General features: G+C 36.3%; 1 protein-coding gene across 9 annotated transcripts in view; it reads left to right on the plus strand.

Annotated features, from left to right (window-relative positions):
* PHF21A (PHD finger protein 21A) overlaps positions 1 to 19,563 on the plus strand; it is a 139,819-nt gene that overhangs the window by 34,009 nt on the left and 86,247 nt on the right. For all 9 annotated transcript variants that reach the window (XM_075502701.1, XM_075502698.1, XM_075502703.1 and 6 more), the window contains 3 exons: positions 2,890 to 3,025; positions 7,796 to 7,828; positions 10,007 to 10,072. In XM_075502701.1, coding sequence (XP_075358816.1) covers positions 2,972 to 3,025; positions 7,796 to 7,828; positions 10,007 to 10,072 — 153 coding nt within the window. In that variant the 5' untranslated portion in view covers positions 2,890 to 2,971. The remainder of the gene's footprint in view (positions 1 to 2,889; positions 3,026 to 7,795; positions 7,829 to 10,006; positions 10,073 to 19,563) is intronic.

Consider the following 19,563-nt stretch of genomic DNA (forward strand, 5'->3'; position numbering starts at 1 on the left):
AACAAAGTTCTCATAATTGCTTATCCTGGTTCTTTTTTCTTACTAAGGAGAATACTGGTGCTGCTAGCTGACAAATACAGCAGCTGGCAGAGGTGGTTGCAAAAGATCATTCTTTACTGTGTGGCCTTTGCTGATGAAGCAGTGTTAGTTTCTCTTTCCTTACTTATCAGACACCTAGTTTTTGAAGAGGAGGTTGCTTCCTATGTTTAAAATGTGCTTCAGTGTAACTTTGCCGGCAGAAGGTAACTGGAAGTAAATGATACTGCAAAGTGAGTTGCTCTGAGTCTATAATGGGAATGCTGGAGGAGGGGAAGTAGGAAGAAGGAGTCAAGAGTTAGAAAACCTACCCAAAAAAAAAAAGGTCAAAAGTTTGTTAATCTGATAATCTCTCTTGCCTTTTCTTGGAAGCTTCAGTCTTATGAATTGAAATTAATTTTTCAGGATGTTATAGTATGGCACCTATTTCAAATTTATATATATCGAAGGAATAAATTTTAAGGAATATTAAAATCTGCTAACTTTTTAAATGACAATGAAAGAAAAATCTGAAATTGTAACAAATATTTTTGGGATGGAAGTGAATGATTGGTATGTTACTAGAATCGTTTTGGTTTTTTTAGTTGTCATCACAATATGTGTTTGTCAATACAACAGTGAATTACATTTGTTCATGTCTACACCCCTGTAAACACGGCTAGGCTGAGCAACCATTCACTTCTGGAAAGCACTATCACTTTTTTTCTTAAATCTCTTAATTAATTTAGAAAAATCTTTCTAGCTGTTCAAGGCATCTTATGAAATTAGGTTGGATTAGTTTTTATGAACCATCAATACTACAATTTCTATCTGTCAAATTAAGTTGTGCATTAATAGTAGTTGCTCAATCCTTATATGTTTTTTTTACAGAAGAACTGTGTCATTTTTCCCATGAACTAGTACTGGGCTTTACAGTCACATGTATTAAAATTGTGGATATTGTTTACATTCTCAGTTGAGATAACTGTCTCTTCTGCTGTTTTGCACTTAACGTTAAAGTTAATATGTAGTTATAGACCAATACTACATCATGAGTGCTTTCTCATTCATTGAAGACACACTGAGAAAGAAACTATGGCCATATCTGCCTATATCTTTACCCCAAAATCAAATTTCCAAGGTTTATGAAAGACACTTTGCCTCTGCAGTGGGTTCCAGTTTTCATTAGCCAGTCTCCCACGTGGTTTTCTGAAGCATGGTTTCTTTTGAAACTGCAGTGGTAGGGACTTAATGCAGACTATAGTTGTTCTTGTCAGTGAGTGGAAGTAATAATCCGGGATTCTGTTTTCTCATTACTGTTTGTGGTAATAGAACAGGGAACTATATGTAATTTCCATGTATCCCTTGATACAAATTACAATTTTATAGAGAGTAGTGCTGCAAAGGCAGCTGTTTTCGCTCATCTGTGTCACATGTGGGAGAGGCCCTTGCAGAAGGTCATTTAATGTGTTGACTAGAAAGTCTGATTGGGCCTTTGTTATTTAAATAAGTAACTTTAAGCTAACAGCAGACAGCACTGACAAAGAATGAGTTTAAATATAATGGTTTTTAAAACCCCTTTATAGTCCTCTCCTTTTTGTAACATATTTCTGTTTGGAAAGAGAAACAATTAATTTAAATAAACGAAACAAACTCCCCCCCCCCCCCCTTTTTATTTTCAGGAGTTCACAAACTTGTCTAGCACTTCAGTTTACTGTAGTGAGACAATGTTAAAATAAAATTCTCTAACTTATGGGAATTACTCTCTTTTTACAGCCTACATGTCTAATCTAAACTGTCAATATTCTTTTGAAAACAATGAGGTCCCGTTATGAAGGCCTCTGAGTTGGCTACAATACCTGTGCGATAATTGTGAGCAATTTAAAAAAAAAAAAAAAAGGAACTATTTTAACAAACACTCCAGCAGTTCTTTAATTTGTGGTGTCTCGATGGAAAAGTGACTGGAACGATTGCTACATAATGTTTTCCTATGGCTTTATGTGTATGTATTTATAGATGTTTTTACACAGATTCCATTGTGATTTGAGCATATGGGATAGAGGCAGGAATCTTAATCCTGTTTCAGAAGCTGATACTTTTAACATATTTCTGAACAAAAATCTTTTGTCCAACTTTCAAGGCTTTTAGAAGTATGGCTGATAATGCTTTTCTGTGTCAGAGGTTGGGGGGATTAATTTGTTTGTAGTACAAGTGAAGATGGTAAACTCATGTTCTACAAGTAGAATTCCAGGATTAAAAGGGTTTTAAAATTAATGGTTTTGAAAAAGTCTTGTGCTGCTTTGTATCAATCTTGTGTTCCTTCAAAATAGGTTTCAACTGAAATGACTAACTCAGCACAAACTTTAGGCAGTGGGTTATTAATATATTAATGTTCTGTCAAATTGCACGCAGGCCATCCCATCTAAGAACAGTTCTATAGTATCACGGAAGTATGTTAATGCAGTACTTTCTGTTTAACAATTTATTGCTGTTTGGGTTGCAGAATTTTAGTCTCCAGAATATTTTTTCTCATCTACACAGATTTTTTAAAACATTCTTGGTAGTTAAATTTTCTAATTTAATATGCAACTGCAATAGGATATTGGTAGGAAATAGCTGCCTGCAAACTAAGATAAGGGACAAGTATGTCAACTTTGGGATATGTGGGAAGTAACAAATTTGGCTAAACAACTCCAAGGCAGGCATTTTGTACAGCCTGTAGATTTCTTGTGTTCAAAAGATTGTTTGTGTTTAGGCTAGAAAGCTTCAGTTGACTATAGTTCACTACTCAATTCCTGCTCTGTTATAATCTCCTTTTTTTCAAATTGACTTCGCTCCTTCACTAACCAAAACAAAACCTTTATTTTTCTATAGCACTGGTGTTAAAGAGGAAACCAGAAACTAAAGGCACTGGAATCAGCAAAGACACTTCTAGAGAAAGTGGAGAAGGTAGAGAATGGAGCTGCAGACTCTACAGGAGGCTCTGAAAGTGGAAATTCAGGTTCACCAGGTAACTTGTATTCTTTCTTGCTTTATACTTTCAAGTAATAGCAGCATTAGTATTGCTGATTGTATTACTACTAACGGTAGCATTAAGTAATAGCACTATAACTATAGTAATGATTGTTTTATGAGCTTGAAACTACTTTAGCATTTTATACTCTGCATTTTTACCCCAACACCTGTTGTTTTTTAGCAAATGTAAAAAAACTACATATCAGGCTGTGGGTGGGGATTTTTTTTTTATATATATATATTTTGTAGCAGTGATAAGCACATTCTGAAAACTCTATGTTCAGCAACTTCTGTCTGGAAGGTTTTTCTAATATTCTGAAGCCAACTTCAGTATTCAATTGGCAATGGAAAAATACAGTGGAGGAACTTTCAAATGAAATGTGTGTAGAACTGCATAGTCTCATCTGGTGCTTATCTTCTGGAGTGTCTCCTACTTTAGTAACTCCTAAACTTGTAATTGTATAGTTTTGCTAACCAAAAGGTTCTAGTGCTTGGGCTCAGAATTTTTACATGTTGAGTCTTTTTACTGGTAGCCTGTCCGATACTATATTGCAGTAGAGTTGCAGTTTGCCACTCCATTACAATACAAATGAGAAATATTAAAAATAATAATAATAAAACCTAATTTAGGAAATGTAAGAGGACATATGCATATTCATTCTTGGAACAAAATTGTTACAGACATAAACACAGAGTAGCTGCCAGCTTGCAATGTTAAATTTATCAATGAGATCTTTTCTAAAGACAGTTCTCCAAGTATTTCTGTTGGATATCTGAAACTCACCACTGTTACACAGTGGATAAAAGAAATATATGATAGGTTAAACTGATCAGTGTAGAAACCTATCTGATCAGTGTAGAAACCTTTCTACACTGATCAATGTAGAAACCTAAAAGAAACCTATCATATATTTCTTTTATCCACTGTGTAACAGTGGATAAGTTAAACTGATCAGTGTAACCTATCATAGAAAATTTGGAAAATGTTTCCAAATTACCTGGTGACTTGTCTAAACAAGTGTTCTAGATGACTTGTTCAGTAGTTGCTGCAATGATGAGCATAGCACAAGAACTTGAATGGGTGGATTAATAAAATGAAGCTATGTCTGCTTTACCGAAATACAACTTTTAGCTAGGGACAAAAACTTGAAAAAGCTGAAGATTAATTTCCAGAACTACAGACAACTGTCTTGCTCTCCTCAAATTCCAAGGCCCTTGCATTCAAAACTTCAGTGAAGTTTTGTTATGGGGGTAAGGAAATTCAGAGATTACCCATGGCATTTTGCTGCAGGCATTAAAATGTTTAAGGCTAGTAAGTAATTTTTCAAGTATTATCTGCTGTATGGTGATCAGAATGCTAGTCATACTTGTGTTTGTATAACATTTACCTCTTGTGTGTATCTTCATTCCCCTTTATGCCTAAGCTAACCAAAAATTTTAAGATTGTGAATTTTGAGTAATCTTTAGCATCTGTTCATAATGATGATGATGAACAGGGATGAAGACTGGAAAATGTCCAAAAAGATTTTTTTAACAACTTCAAGGTTTTTTGACCCTATTTGCCTTAGCTTTGCCCAATCCTCATTGAAAGTGAGCTCTGCACTGAAATCAACTTTAATTAAATTTGGTTTTAGTTGGTGAAACTAGACAAGCCATTATATCAGAAGGTTGTCTTTTTTTCTTCAAGATACTGTATATTCCCATAATTAAGGCTAAGAACAAGTCTAAATGTTTACAATGGAAAATGATACTTGCAGCAACATGTTGGGTGCTTCAGTAAACTTCTTGAACGGTGCACGAGTGGTTACTGCTGTACTTGTCAAATGGCCACTGATAGGAATGAAACTGGTTTTGGCACAAACAAAGAAATCTTCAAATGAAATGCTTGAACTGTATTGTGTATCTTTGAATTTTGTAACTTAGAGGTACAATATATCCCTTCTTTTGGCAGTGCTCAGGATTTGTGGACAATTGTCTCGCTTGTCATCTTTTACTTAGCTAATATTATTTTTTCTGAGGACTCTCTAAAAAAGCTTACCAACACTCATACAGTCATAGTTTGTTGTCCCCTTGTAAGTGGTGGACAGGTGTCTATGATGAGCGTACGGACTTCAGCTCTGCAGTGTGAGCAAAGCCTCCCAGCTTCCTGATGCAGCGTGTTACCTGTGACTGCTTACATAGCTGTAGAAAGTGATGCTCAGTACGACTGTATTTTTGTTTGTAGAATAGCTCCTTGTTTCCTGCCTATTCCAGTTCACCTGCAGAACTCTGGCTGAAGCTTTGCTGCCACTTTGGCAAAGTGTATCTTAAACTACCAGTAAGGACCCAAGGGAGGGGTTTAGTTGTTTAGAACAAGCTACTTTGTTTTGTTTTGATGATTGAATAATCCTCCATAAGTGAAGTCTGACCAGGTCACTTGCTCAACTGGAGTACAATTTGAATATTCAAGTATCTTCCATGTCAAAGCTATATGGCTTGTCCTGAGAAGAGATGCATCAAATCTAAGTAGTTCATTCTGCTACTGTGTTGACTTAATTAAGGTTATTTTGAAACAGTCTGCTCTTCGTAGTTTTGATCACAAGAGGTGTTAAAGGAGTTATATTTAGCTATTCTCACAGAAGGATTGGGGTTCATGGATGACTCCTCGAGCTGATGGGTGGAAAGAACCTAAAACATCCTTTTCCTTCTCTCATTTCATAGCAAAAAGCTCAGTAGGTTTTAAAATATCTTAAATTTAGCTTGCATTTGGAGTTGGTGCAAAAGAACTTTTTTTTCCCCTTATGATTGGATGACACAGTATTGTGTGATCCATAAATTTAGCAATACTTTATGAACAGTTTACAGTCACTGACTATATTGTCTTATGACTGAGTCTGTACAAGCACTTTGTATAAAAACTAACAGATTTGTTGCTTGTCAAACTCTGATGTGGCAGAAAGCACCGAGGAAAAAATAAGCTAAGCATGTAAGCAAAAGGGTAACGTAGCTCCTTAGCTCCCATGACACTGAATGGCAGTATGAAGAAACAATAATATTCAGTGTAGATAAATGCCAGGTGATGCACTTTGGAAAAACAGTCCCGGTTTTACATCTACAATAGCAGGCTGTGAATTACTATTAGCACTGCAGAAGGAGTTCTTGCGGTACAGAGTACTGAGTGTTGCATGCAGTTTTAAACTTTGTCTCCAGATGATAGAGACAAACTAGAGAAGTACAGGGAAGAGTGCTAACAGTGAACAAAGCAGTGGAATGATTCTTGCACAAGGAGACTTTCAATCTGAAGAAGCGATGACTGATGGGGGAATACATGGTGTGGAAAAAATGTAGGAAGAAGATGAATAGAGAAATGGTCATAGAATCATAGAATATCTCGAGTTGGAAGGAATCCATAAGGATCATTGAGTCCAACTTCCAGCTCCACTTGACTCAAGTCTTCTCTTCTCTTCGACTTCCATAATCTTATTTGCCCCTCATGCTTGCACTATCAGGAGGCAGATTCAAAAGAAAAAGGAGGTCCTTCTACGTAAGGAGTCCTGTGGTTTAACTTTGGAACTTACTGTCACAGAATCTTGTTTTCCTGAGTTGAAAAAGTAATTAAGGCAGATTAATGGAAAGAAAGTGTGTTACTAGCTATTAAACCCAAGATACAATCTTTGAAGACATCAGAGATGTAAATTTCTGAAAGACGGGAGATAACACTCTCCAGCATAGGCATCATGCTGATGCCTCTGTTTGCTACTGGCTACTACTAGAAAGTAAATGCAGCAGGTAAACCTGTGGTCTGATGCGAATTATCTTTGTGTTATGCTTTTTCTTTGATTAATAACATTTTTAGGATGTGAAACGAAATAAACTTTTAAAGAGAATTAGTTGACAAAGTCTGAATTCAGCAGTATCAATGCAGGTAGAATGAAACATATCTTTTTCTTGCTTGCTTTGTCCTTCCATTTCTCACTCCTTTTCCTGATTCTGATGAGCAAATGGGAAAGAAAGTACAGACTTTACATTGTTCTTTGTATGTGTGGAAGGGACATGGCAATATTATGAATAAATGTGGCTGTAAACAAAAAAGAAAAATTGGGAATTTTTGGTTTACATTGCCTCTTCATTCTGGGCTCTGGTTTTCTTTGGTGACAGCCTGGTAACTTTTTCCTTGCTTAGCAGTAGACAGCATTCTCCTGCAGCTGCCTGAAGGAAGTGAAGGAGGAAGAATAGTGAATTGTAACCATCTGTCTGCTTTCCCTTGGATGTGGAGGGCATCTCTTCTACAATGATCTCAATCTCTCTCTGAGGGAGAAAAGTGGCAAAGATACTTCTGAACATGGATCTTCCATGTGGTACCAGCCAAGCCAACACACAGGCAGACCCTTAGTACTTGAAATGTTCTGCTCTTGAATATACAAACAGCTTTTGTGCCCACAGTGGTTATCTGTGATTTGTGTTTCTTGTGACTGCAAGCAAAGAAGGCAGCAGTTCTAGAGGAGACACAGCTATTAGATTATCTTACCCAGCTGGCTTAAATTGTCCTTAAAAGGCATCATTTGTTCAAGAGCTGTTTAGGAGAAGGAGCAAAAGTGGTGGCTTAGTGCAGTAGTTTTACTATATTAATAAGAATGAGTTTGAAAATTATATAATACTGGATCCTAGGCTTTGCTATTGAAATGTTGTAAACTGTTGTAAAATTAAAAAATGTTGAATTTTAAACTATTCAACAAGATCTGTAATGAAAATCTTCATTGTATTGTTGCATCTTTTTTCTTTCTAGAAATTGGTTGCCCAAATGAAGCAAGATCCGCAGGTAACTATTTATTTTTATACTGCATTATTTACCCTTGAAAAATACATGGAATAACAGTGCATGAAGCTTGAGAATTTTAGATATTTCTTGATCATGTTCTTCCTTGCTAACACAATGTTTAGAAGAGAACCATTATGAACAAGTCTTTAAACAATGACTGTTGGATAGTTTAAAACAAAACCTAAACTTTTGCCTTTATTCAGCCTTTTGCCTCACATTCTTAATAGTTTAAATCAAGTGACTCTTGCAGGCTATGGTGCAGTTCAAACATCCAGTAAGTTTCTGATTCTGTTGGAAGCTGCTCTTTATAAAATCTGCCATTACTAGAATTTGCTTTTTTTCTTTTTTGTGTATCAGAAGGTTCACAGTTGTACAAGAGAGAGGATATTTTGTCCAAATAAAGAATGTAGCTTAAGGCTGTGTTCAGATTGCCTGTCTTAGGTATCCAGCTTCAGCACTGTAGTGTTCAAAGAGTGGGCACTTGGCCTTGGGATGTTTCAGAGCTACTGAAGTTGGATAACTAGACTCCTTGCACAGACAGAAGTAGTCATCCCTTTCCTAGTGACTGTGTAAGGAGACTGGGTATTTCGTACAGCGATTAAGCACTCCAGTGTGCCAAATGGGGAGTTCTGTGGAGTTCTCTAACCAGTCTGAAATGTTGAATAGAGGGATAAAGGCAGCTCACTTGAGGCTTGCTATTAAGTGCTTCCATTCTCGTACAATACTAAATGCCCTGTAATTTTCTGAGCATATATTTTTCTGAGCTCGGTGGAGTGGGAAGATAGCTTTTTGTAACAGTCAAGTAGTTAGACCACTGACAGGGAGGGATGAGCAGGGAGTAGGGTGGTATTGGAAAACTTACTTCTGGAACTTCCTTGTTCCGATGGGATTTGGGTAAGCTCTGCTACTCTTACTTGCTGGGCAAGTCTACTAGTGATTAGCCTGCAGAGCAGTTCGCTTTCAGTTCCTATCTGCTGAAAGCCAGGTCATGCTGCAAGCAGCCATGCAAAGTTCCTGCAGCCAGGAAGAGTAAATCTGGTCCCTGCTTCCAATGCTCTTAAATTTTTATCCCAGATTAAATGGAATCTAGAAGAAGGGAGGATGACTGGTCAATATCTGGTTTTGCTAGAATTGTGCATGTATTGGAGAAGACTATCTACAAGCTGAGGTTGTAATGCATTTCAAAATTGTATGGAGGAATATAAAAAATAGGGAAGATGTCCTGAGCATGAAGTTCCTGTAACAATATTAGTCCTATGTTTTAATATTTCTGTGTAGCACAGCAAACCTGCGTAATTTAGTGTAAAGAGTTTACAACATAAATGAGAACAAAATAAGTGGAAAAAGAGAAAACTGCAGGGAAGCTCGCTTCCCTGTCACATTTCTGCAGAGCTTCACAGGCTTTAAACTGAGGACAGATTTTTTTAAATTTTATTTTTAGTAGGAAAGAAATAGTCCTGGTAAAAAATTGGTTTTTGACTGCATCTTTTTAATGATGGCTTTCAAATCTTAAAGTGCTATTGTAAGCAAAGTGCTGATATGAATGATGTGCTAAGGCAAATGTAATTCTGTTAAATACAGTCTAAGGCATAAATGTACATGGAAATGAAGACTTAGATATGTTTGCCTTCATTTGACATGTGTGTCAATTAAGATTTGATAGATACGTTTGCTGATGCTCTACACAGTTGAACGTATGATAATGTCTTTGCATAAGTAGCATAGGTGAGAATGCTTTAGGTAACATACCATAGCATACTATTGTATACAATATGATACTATTGTATTACATATTAACAAACATTTCTTGTTTAATTTGTAAGCTTGATGAAATGTACAAATGTGCTTTATAATGTAGTAAGCACTAATGGATGTTTTAATGAAATCTTCATTCCAAACTGGGTTGTATCTCTGAGTGCTAGAAAGGTCCTCTGATTATTGTTGCACTCAGTGACTTAAGTAAGGCTTTGTTGAGCCTCTTGAATTTTATTGACTATACATCCAGAGGTGCTGTATTTGTAGTACACTATGCAAAAAACCCCCAAAACAAACAAACAAACAACACACACACACACACACACACACACAAAAAACAAACAAAAAAATCCACCTTCCTGCTACTACTCTATGTTAACAAATGGAATATCTTTCTCACAGATATTTTTTCTTTCTAATCAGAACGCTGATTTGAAGAAACAGCTTCATGAACTTCAAGCCAAAATCACAGCTCTGAGTGAGAAACAGGTAGGGAAACAGAGATGTATTTTTAACACCCTGTTCTAAAGATGTCTCTTTTCCCAGCTTCCAAGAAAGCTGCTAAATTTTTAAGTGCAAAAATAAGTGTGGACAACCAGACACTTTGGATTTTTATTTGATTTCTCAACAAAAGATAGGATGAGTTATTGCAAGTCTATCAAGCAACTAGTGTAATCAGTGGAAGCTATAGCAATCTTTCTTGTGTTGAAACTAATGTTTTATATTCCGGGAGCTGGAAAAATGAATTAATTTCATCACTTCCTTTATTATCTTGAAACTTATTCTAAACCAGAATGGTCTGGTTTAGGCAAATCTTTAGATTTTGTCTGAGTTGGTCCACACTGTGCATCTGGATGAGTATGCTAGAATTTTTCTTTGTGTCTAGACCAAGTAAATTCGTCGGTTATGGGTACCTAGTAGACAATTTGGAAATTAGTTGTGTGTTTTTACCATGATAAATTACACCACAGTTGTCTTACGTTTGCCATTTGGTAGGAATTGTCTTTTGACAGGTCTAAAGTATGAGTAATAATTATAACTGAATGCTTAATAGAAAGATTGTGGAACTTGAAGATGCATCTTGTGGGTAACTAGAAGAAAAATAAGTAACACAGAAATCTACAAAACTTGTTCTCACTTTTGTTTTTAAAAAAAACAAAACAGCAACACACACGCAAAACCCTTGTACACAGCCCCCCCCCAAATCTAAACTCTTAAGCAGTCTCTTAATTGTATTGCCATTGTGTCAATAACAGAACCAAATTAGGTCAATAGGTAACACCTTTGAAGAGGGGAAACATTTTAGAACACATGCATAGGTAAGAATGTAGTTATGCATCAGTGTCACATCTAGATACCTGCATTCATCTGTTACTATCTGCATGTGTTCTGTTTTGAGAATTACCTTTCCTAAAGAAATAGGCAGACAGTGATTAACATTTATCTATAAATTTTGTTTACTAAAAAACTATAGTATGTTTTAGTAGTGGAACAGTGAGTCTAGGAAGGAACACGTAAGGATAATAAAGAAAATTATTTTTTTAATGAGAATACTAATTCAACAAAAACTGAGGTTTTGCTGATGTGATGGCATGCCTCTCTTGAAGATGATTTATTCTCTAAAACCAGCATGAGCCTCTGCATGTGGCTATGTCTCACAGCAAGCAGCTTCAGAATTCTCTGGTAAGCTCTGGAGGCCCATGGTAATTTCAAAATTAGCTTGCCTTGATGCCACGAAGCAAGTCATATTGACTACCAATTCACATGATCAGCAGGGGCAGGCAGTGACATAGCGAGTGGAAGGTAAGAAAGAAGTAAGTATATCTTACTGTAACTTTTAAACTTGGATTCATAACTCTTTAAAGTTATGTTACAGAGTGGTCTATACTAACATGTATCTTAAATTACCCATCACCAGAAATGCCGCTGTATCTTTTCTGCTGAAAATTACAGCTCAAAGTACTAAAGCGCACTTGTTCACGGGAGGAACATGGGCTAAGTTTCCAAAAGACTTTGAAAAATAAGTTTCTGACTTCACTTCTACCACACAGTGAATACAGTCAATATGAAGTCACAGCCCAGTTTCTTTCTGTGTATTTTTATGGTTTTGATTATCAGTAGAACAGTGAACTTCTCTATGATTGTTGAAGTTTAAATATTTTGTTATATCTACCACTGGACCACAGAGCTGCCAGTGTCCCAGATGATAGTGCTGTTAAAGTAGTATGGCTGCGAAAATGCAATGGTCATGGCAAATGTGAGTTCTAGAAAAAAACCTCACAACTTCCCAATGCAGAGAAATGCTCACTCCCTCTTATTTGTAGTAATCTGTTGTATAGACATCTGTGGTTTAGCAATGCAGAGTTGAGCAGCATTTTAGAGACTACAATAAAGCCTGTTCTCACTTTCATTTCTCTTTAGGAAAAATAATTATTACCAATTGTTTATTGGGGAGAGTATTATCCAACAATTTAATTCTCACACAGCATGGAGAAGCCTGCAGTTTTTCATAGTAAATAAATGCTTTACATTGTGCATTGCATTTCTTAAGGAGTGCAACATATGTTATCTGTACTCTTGTTTAGAGCCAAGTAAGTAGTCTTGATGTCTGATGAATAAACTCTGAGGGCCTACCTCCACTGTGGACAGGTACGGGAGGCATAATTGTCACTGTTTCATAAGCTTTTAATGAAATGTGAAAAACTAAAGTTCCAGCCTGTGTGGTTTCCCTACTCGGAGACAGTGGCATGAAGCTGAAGCCCTGGTGTTAGAGAGGCAGAATACTGAAATATTTCTGGCTTCTGAAATATTATGTCAGCCTAATGTAACCTTTTTCTTTGCTCTCTTATTTAATGAAGTTGCATGAAGACTTGTGCAAGAACCAAGTCAGTGGTAGGTTAGCTAAAAGCTTTTAGTTGCTTTAGGACTTCTCTCTATTTCTGAAGCATTGTGAGAGTAGTGCCGACACTTGCTGCCAGTCGCTGGAGTGATTCATAGTGGCTTAGGTGTCTTGCTGAGAATTAATAATGACAGCTCTTTTCAGAAGTTTGTGAAATTGAAGAGATCTGGCAAAGTACAAAAAGAAAGCAAGTAGGCTGTGCAGCATGTAGGCTTAAACCTAAAGAAATTTGTTAGCTGATGCAGGGTTAAACTGTTACAGCGTAGGGTATGTCATATATTGATATGGTTTTTTGAACATATGAAAGGTGAAAATAAATGCTTTGATTTGTTTCACCTGAGAGATGATGGAGCAATGTATGCTGATTGTGTTATGATATGGACGAAAAACTTCAAAATGAGAAAAAACTTATTTGAAGATAATTTGCTTTTTAAGGGTAGTAAACATTAATCCTTCAGACAATCACTTTCCTCTGCTAGTCTCTTTTTGTTATTACCATGGAGTTCTAAACTGTGTTTACCTTTTCTAATCTGGGGACAATAAGGTGAATTCAGTTTAACAATCTTGTTACTCAGCTATAAATGCGAGTGCTGCAGTTTTGAAACCCTGAATGCATTGGTTTTAAACCTTGTTTCCTCTTTCCTCCCCCACCCCTCTCCTCAATAAAGAGAAGTCAAGAGTAACTTTTTGCAAAACAGTTTTAATTGCCAAATCTAAGCTTGGGTTGTAAATATAAATTAATTCTGTTGCTGTGTAGCACTTTTTTCTTTTTTTTATTGCGTTTTCACATCTTTGTAAGAAAGTAATAGTCTTAGCACTCTTCCCTTCACTTTGTATTCTATGATAGTATCTTCCTTTGGCATTCTGTTTTGTAGACTTTTACCCACAATTACCTATCACAACTCAGCTTTTGTCTGGGTTAAATATATTCCTTACAATAAAAAACATAAAGACTGTATTCTTGAGTTTTCCCATGAGGAAGTTTACCAGTGTACTCGTTTTACTTTGAGGAGGTGAGTTGGAGATTGTTACCAGTGACACTAGTGAAAGACTGAGGTAGAGCAGGGCTCACCTAAAGAAGCAGGAGGGATGTAATCTTGAAGTAACACCTTTTTTTTCCTGCTTCTTTCCCTCTATGGTTAATTAAAAAATTATAATATGATCTTGCAGATATATCATCGAGTATGTATCATAGCAGTACTTTTTTTCCAGTGACAAGGAAGAGGTCATGTTTATTTGACTAAAGAAATGCCAAGAAAGAAGTGGGCAGCAAACAAATGGCTTTTAGCAATATCATGTCAAATACAGAGGATTTTCTACATCTGTCCTTATCACAATTTCTTGGAAAAGTTGGAGTAACGTTTTGTCTTAAATGTGGAAGAAAGCTTACAGGAATAGCCTTTTGACCTTATGGTAAAAAGGTGATGGTGATAAGTATATACTGAAGAAATCAGATGGCTCTTTCCCCTATATTTGAAAATAAAATGTCTCTTACTGTAGTTGCAGTGAAATTCACTGAATCTTCAAGAAAATAGTCTTGTGAAAACTAGACTTGTATTCTAATGCATTTGCTCTTGACATGGAAAGAATAAAGTGGATCCCTTTGTTACTTTGATTTCTGAAGAGCTGTATACACTTGTAGGAAAAAGTACTCAAATAGTTGTTAGCATAGGGATACTTGTGTTTTTATTTTTCACGGGGGAAAAGTTTAACATACTTTACTGTGAAGAATAGTTGAAATTGTAGAATATCGTGAAACTAGAACTATCTTAATCAGAAAAAATGCACACTATAAAAGCAAGCTTATCTCTTATTATGAATAGGCAAATCTAGTGACTTTTGCTTGTCTTTAAAGTTTACAGCAAATTGAGGTAGTTGAGGTTATTCTAAATCCTGTATGTTCAGGGTGAGACTCCTTTTAACCTTGCCACTGAATAGCAAGTAATGGGGGAGGGATTTTAAGAATGGTAGTGTAATTTAACCATGGTCTTGTATAGTTGGATAAATGTAAACATGTGGTTTAGACTGACAAAGGAAACTTGTTATTTAAGTCTTCAAAAACTGTCAGGAATAGGTTTAAGCATTAATGTTGCTATATTTATTACAGGTACTGTAACTGAGTAATGAAAGATTGGTAATGTGCATAAATTCATCCTGTGAGACTGTTCTTCTTGAACGCTTGTCATCCGTAGTAAAGGTGAATTTTTATGGAGGCTTTTTGAACACATTATTAGAAAATTGTACCCAAAACATGTTCCATCTTATCCTGTAAAGATGAAAGGCTGTGTTTTGGTGAGAGGAAAGTAAGCACAAGAAAGCCAGAGAGCAGGAGGGAAACTGGGTGCAGTTAATGGGTAGGAAAGAGCACTTTGAAATGCTTCTGCATAAGAAGGTAGGCAAGATATGCTTGTATGTTGTAGATACACCTAATGAATACCATGAGAACTTTAGGGCTCAAAATCTGGAAATAAATAATGAAGTCACTCACTTCTCACTCCTGCCAGTTTTGTCTGGAGTTTCTAATCCCTCCTTTTCTCCAAGATCCATCAAGGGCATATTAAAATGCCAGTTATTCTGTCAGTGTGGAGGAAGTGTGCAAATATGCCATATGAACGTGTAGTAACTAATAACTTGAGGCAGGTGATGCTTATTTCAGTTCCAGTTGTTTATCCAGAAGTGTACTTATTACTAAACACTTATCTTTTTTTTAAGTAAATAGCATGAATGATAAAGATATGCTAATTTGCATATAACTGAAAGCATCCATTTATGCCAACTGTTTATAAAGCAGTCTTAAAATATATGAAAAACAATTTTGTACCTTCCCAGAGTTTGGTTTTAATAATGAAACCGTGTAGTGATACACCTAGCTCTGTTTCCTCCTGTAATTGACTATTTGTAGATTCCTTTCTTAGATGGTTTGAAGTAGTCACTCATTTTTCCTGTCAAAAAGATACTGGTCTATCTGGACGTAAGGAGGAGTAAGATAACTGCCTTTGTGAATCAGACCCTTTTGAACCCTCTGATCAGTGTGAACAGCACCTGTTTAGAAGGTGAATGTTTGCTTGAGAAATCTGCATGAGCTTACTATTTTAATCTTTGGTATTTATTTAATTTGCATCCAAATATTGTGTGAAAATGTGAATATAATGACTTCTCATTAAGCTATCATCTTCCATATTCTCAAGATATACTGACTGAAACAAATTTTGAATGTTGTACAGGTGATTGTAGATAGGCACAGTGCATGCATCTCTCCCTGCTGCCTCTTTTGCCCCAAACTCTTTTTTTTGCAAAACTGATGTTATAATACTTTGCATATTACTGAAATATTACTAAGCTTTCTCAGCCCTTTTGTAATGCTTAAATCATGATTAAACCCATAGTGTCATCTAAACTTGGATTTCCTATTCTTGTCTTAATGTAAATCCACCTAGACTTCTCAGTGTTCGTTTGTGAACTTAATTTTTTGCATATCTAATATACATTAGCACCGGAGTAACTTAATTTAGGAAATGCAAGTGGCCGTTTCATGATATCATTAAAAAGAAGAAAAACCCTCCATACCTTCTTCTTGCTACCCTTCTTTTAGCACTGATTTTCTGGCTCAACTTTTAATTTTTGAGTTCATGCTGTATTTAAGCCAGATTTGGATGCAGCTGGAGAACTTTTTTAATTGAGCCTAGTTGGATACATCTTTCATCTTCATATAAGCCAGGGCATAACTCCAAAATAGCCTGCTCTGCTTGAAAATCAACTTTGTAGATACAAAATGGGCAGTTAAACTACAGTATTTCCTTGAAAATCCCCTACTGATGGGAAGGGTTGGTTATTAGGTGTTCCTGCATGTTTTGACTTGCTGGATAACCTCACACATCAGTAGTTATTTCAAGGACTATTATTCCCTTTTCCTTTTTATACTTGGGGGAAAGATGGGTGAAACATCAGATTGTGGTGACTGGGATTTAGGATGTTTTGTATAGCACCCTTAAAAGCATCTCAGTTGGAGGCTGGGAAAAGGGGTTAAATCTACTAATGAATTTTTATAAGTGAAAACAGATTAAAATAGCCCATTCTGCTCTGTTCTGCATGACTCAGTGGAACAACCTCACAGCCACAGAAATAGTATTTTGATTTATTCCAAGTGTATCAGTGTTAGAAGGGGAATCAAATCCAGGGATCTGCTTTTCAGAGCCTTATGGATCTTTAGTTCCTATTGGAGTTGTTTGGTCCCCAGCTCTTCTGAAAACTGTGAGTTTTGGAAGGGAGAAAAGAGAAAGACAGTGTGTCTAATGCTTAGAATACAAGCAAAAAGTTATCTTTGCTGTTTGTTCTCTGCTGCCTGTTACTTGATTTGAAAATAAGCCACTTCCTGAGATTATGCTTTTTTGCACTATGAGCTACTGAATGTAGTACAGCTATGGGCTAAAAATTTTATTAAAGATTATCTTATTTAATGGTACTATGCCAAGAACAAGAGTGACTAGGGTAGTCAGCATTAAGGTGGTATTTTCCAACAGGGTTACACGTTACGCCCTGCATTGTGGGACCACTCAGTTCAACTCCTCATGCTTATTTTTGAAAAGGACCCAGGTGAATGTGATATATTACATTGCTTTTGTAGTGCCGGTTTGGAATTGGTTTCTGTTAATTGTACTGGCCTTTACGGGTGGACTGGGGTCCTTTGTGATGGACACTGGACGAATAAAGAGGAGATATGCCTTTCTGAAAGTGATTTAGAGAGAAAATGTCATACTAAGGAAGCATGAGAAGGCCAATTACATGTACAATTTTTGTAAAAGTTTATTTTAGGGTTTGACTTTTCTATTTGAATAAGTGTTATCTGTCCTTATTGCTCTAGTCACTATGAGGTTTTTTTTTTTCCCCTCATTTTATTGTGGAGACTAATAGGCTTGGGCCTTGAAGGGCTTAGAGAGCAAACCTTAGGGATTAAAGGGTAAGAATGCCCTTGATGGGGTTTCACTAAATCTCTATGCTTTCTTTTCTATATTGACACTGTTGTAGGGAGAGAATGCAGTCTTCATCCTCAGGAAACATCAGTGTTCAGTGCAATTATAACCTGGTATACATTTTCTGTCTGTAGAAATAATTAAGAGTATTTTCTTCAAATGTGGGTCAAGTCAATGTGAATTCTACTATTTGTGGGCATTATATATAGTCACTTTCACTATTGTACTCATTTTTGGGTTAACTTTTAAAATACTTGGTCTGACTTTTAGAAACTCCAAAAAAATGTATAATCTCTTTAGAGCAACTTTTCCCTTGCTGTTGTATTGCAGTAACTAGTTAGCAGAAACACCTGACAGGGAGCTTCAATGTTAGGGAAGATAGGTGGTGGAGGCCAGATAGTGTGAAGGAGGAAATACGAAAAGCTCAGAAAATAATGGACCTAATTAAAACAAAAAACACACCAAGAAAACCTACATGCTAAGTCTGTCAAAAACCGGTATTGATGTGCAAGGTGTCTTTCTCAACTTTCCCTCCTTATTGTAATGTAACAGGTAGATTTAGGCAGTGGTGAGTGCAGAATTCTGACAGAAATTTTCCTGGAATGAAGTTTGAATTACTCGAGGGATCAATAGAGAGGTGGAGAGAGAGTACTTTCCAGGAGGCAGTTCAGACAAGGCAACCTAATTCTTACCATTCTGTGTTGCCTTTGTGAGGGCCCTCTCACTCCACTGACTGTAGAAAACTTGTAGGAAGATTAGGCTTCAGTTAACTTCTGTGAGTTTGTTACCTCTTTTCCCTGCAACATTTATCTGATGTATTCTATGGAAAAGAATTATTGTTCTATTCTTTCTTTTTTTAATAGAGAGAAATTCTAAGTGTTGTCTTAACGTAGACTTTTGAAAGCTAGCAGGGAGAAAGCCCTTGAGTTGTGATGAGCATTTCTTCTTTGTCCTATAAACTCCCTTCAAGGTTAGGTGAGGTGAGTTAGAAACAGTTAAGTAGTTATGATTTTTTTTTTCTTCTTTCTCAAGATTTCCTCAGTAAAATTTTGGCAGTGTGTCACAGTAAATGGACACTAGTGTGTAAAAGAGTTGGACCTAGACTGCCCTATGTAGCAAGGCGAAATGAGCCAGCTTTTTCCTTACCCAATAATAAAACCTCAGTGATGGTGTTTGTACTGTTTATAGAAGGCAGAACTTGTTTACCTTATTTTTCCTTTAAAAATAAACAGAGAAAAATTACATAGGAACTCTAATATGTGATGTGAATTTTTGAGACATATGCTTTAGAGCTGCTTAATGTCCTGCAGAACAGCGAGTGGCTATCCTTTTATTTTAGACTTCTGAAAATTTGAATACTTGGCAGTATTTAAGCCTGTGGAGTCTTGCTCCATATCCATGTACTCTCTTTATAAATTGCTTCATTTTCGTTCTAGTATGGCAGCTTTTTAGAGCAGTGCTTTGTCCTTTAGAGTTGCAGCCAGCCCAGAGTGGTGTGGAAGTGCCTGATTGTCAGCAGCTTTCTAGTGTCAAAAGCTCTACATGCACCTTTGGGTTGGTAACAAACGCTTCAGCGATAAACTTGGACAAAACTACGTTCTCGAATTCTCCAACTCATTCTAAATTTTGTCGTATATCTCAAGAAACAGAAATATCCCATTCTCTGAGTAAATCATTTGGGGGAAGCAGTTTTACAGCAGCCCAGAACACTAAGCTCCTAACATTTGTCTGCTGGGCAATTAAAATTGTGTGACCTAAAGGTACTATGTTCTCTGTTTGAAACTTGGAAACAGAAGATTTTCAATTTCTAAGTTTTTTCAAATGAGAACGGCTTACTGACTGTCCAAGATTCAGTTCTACCTGCCATGTAAGAACTACTTGCTCAACACCTTGTGTTCTGTAATATGCAGGAATCCTGCACTTGAAGGCTAGTTTGATAGGTGTTTCTTCCACACAGTGACACTCTTCAGAAATGAGTTATTGGGATAGTTTAGTGCATTGAAATTGTCCACTTCAAATGGATGAAAAGCAGCAAAATCTTACTCTGTCTAAATATTAGGATTTCTTCTGCTACCAGACCAGAGCTGATGCTTTAATATCTTATGTAGATA

The sequence above is a fragment of the Mycteria americana genome, chromosome 5, assembly GCF_035582795.1.
Source record: "Mycteria americana isolate JAX WOST 10 ecotype Jacksonville Zoo and Gardens chromosome 5, USCA_MyAme_1.0, whole genome shotgun sequence".
Taxonomy (NCBI): domain Eukaryota; kingdom Metazoa; phylum Chordata; class Aves; order Ciconiiformes; family Ciconiidae; genus Mycteria; species Mycteria americana.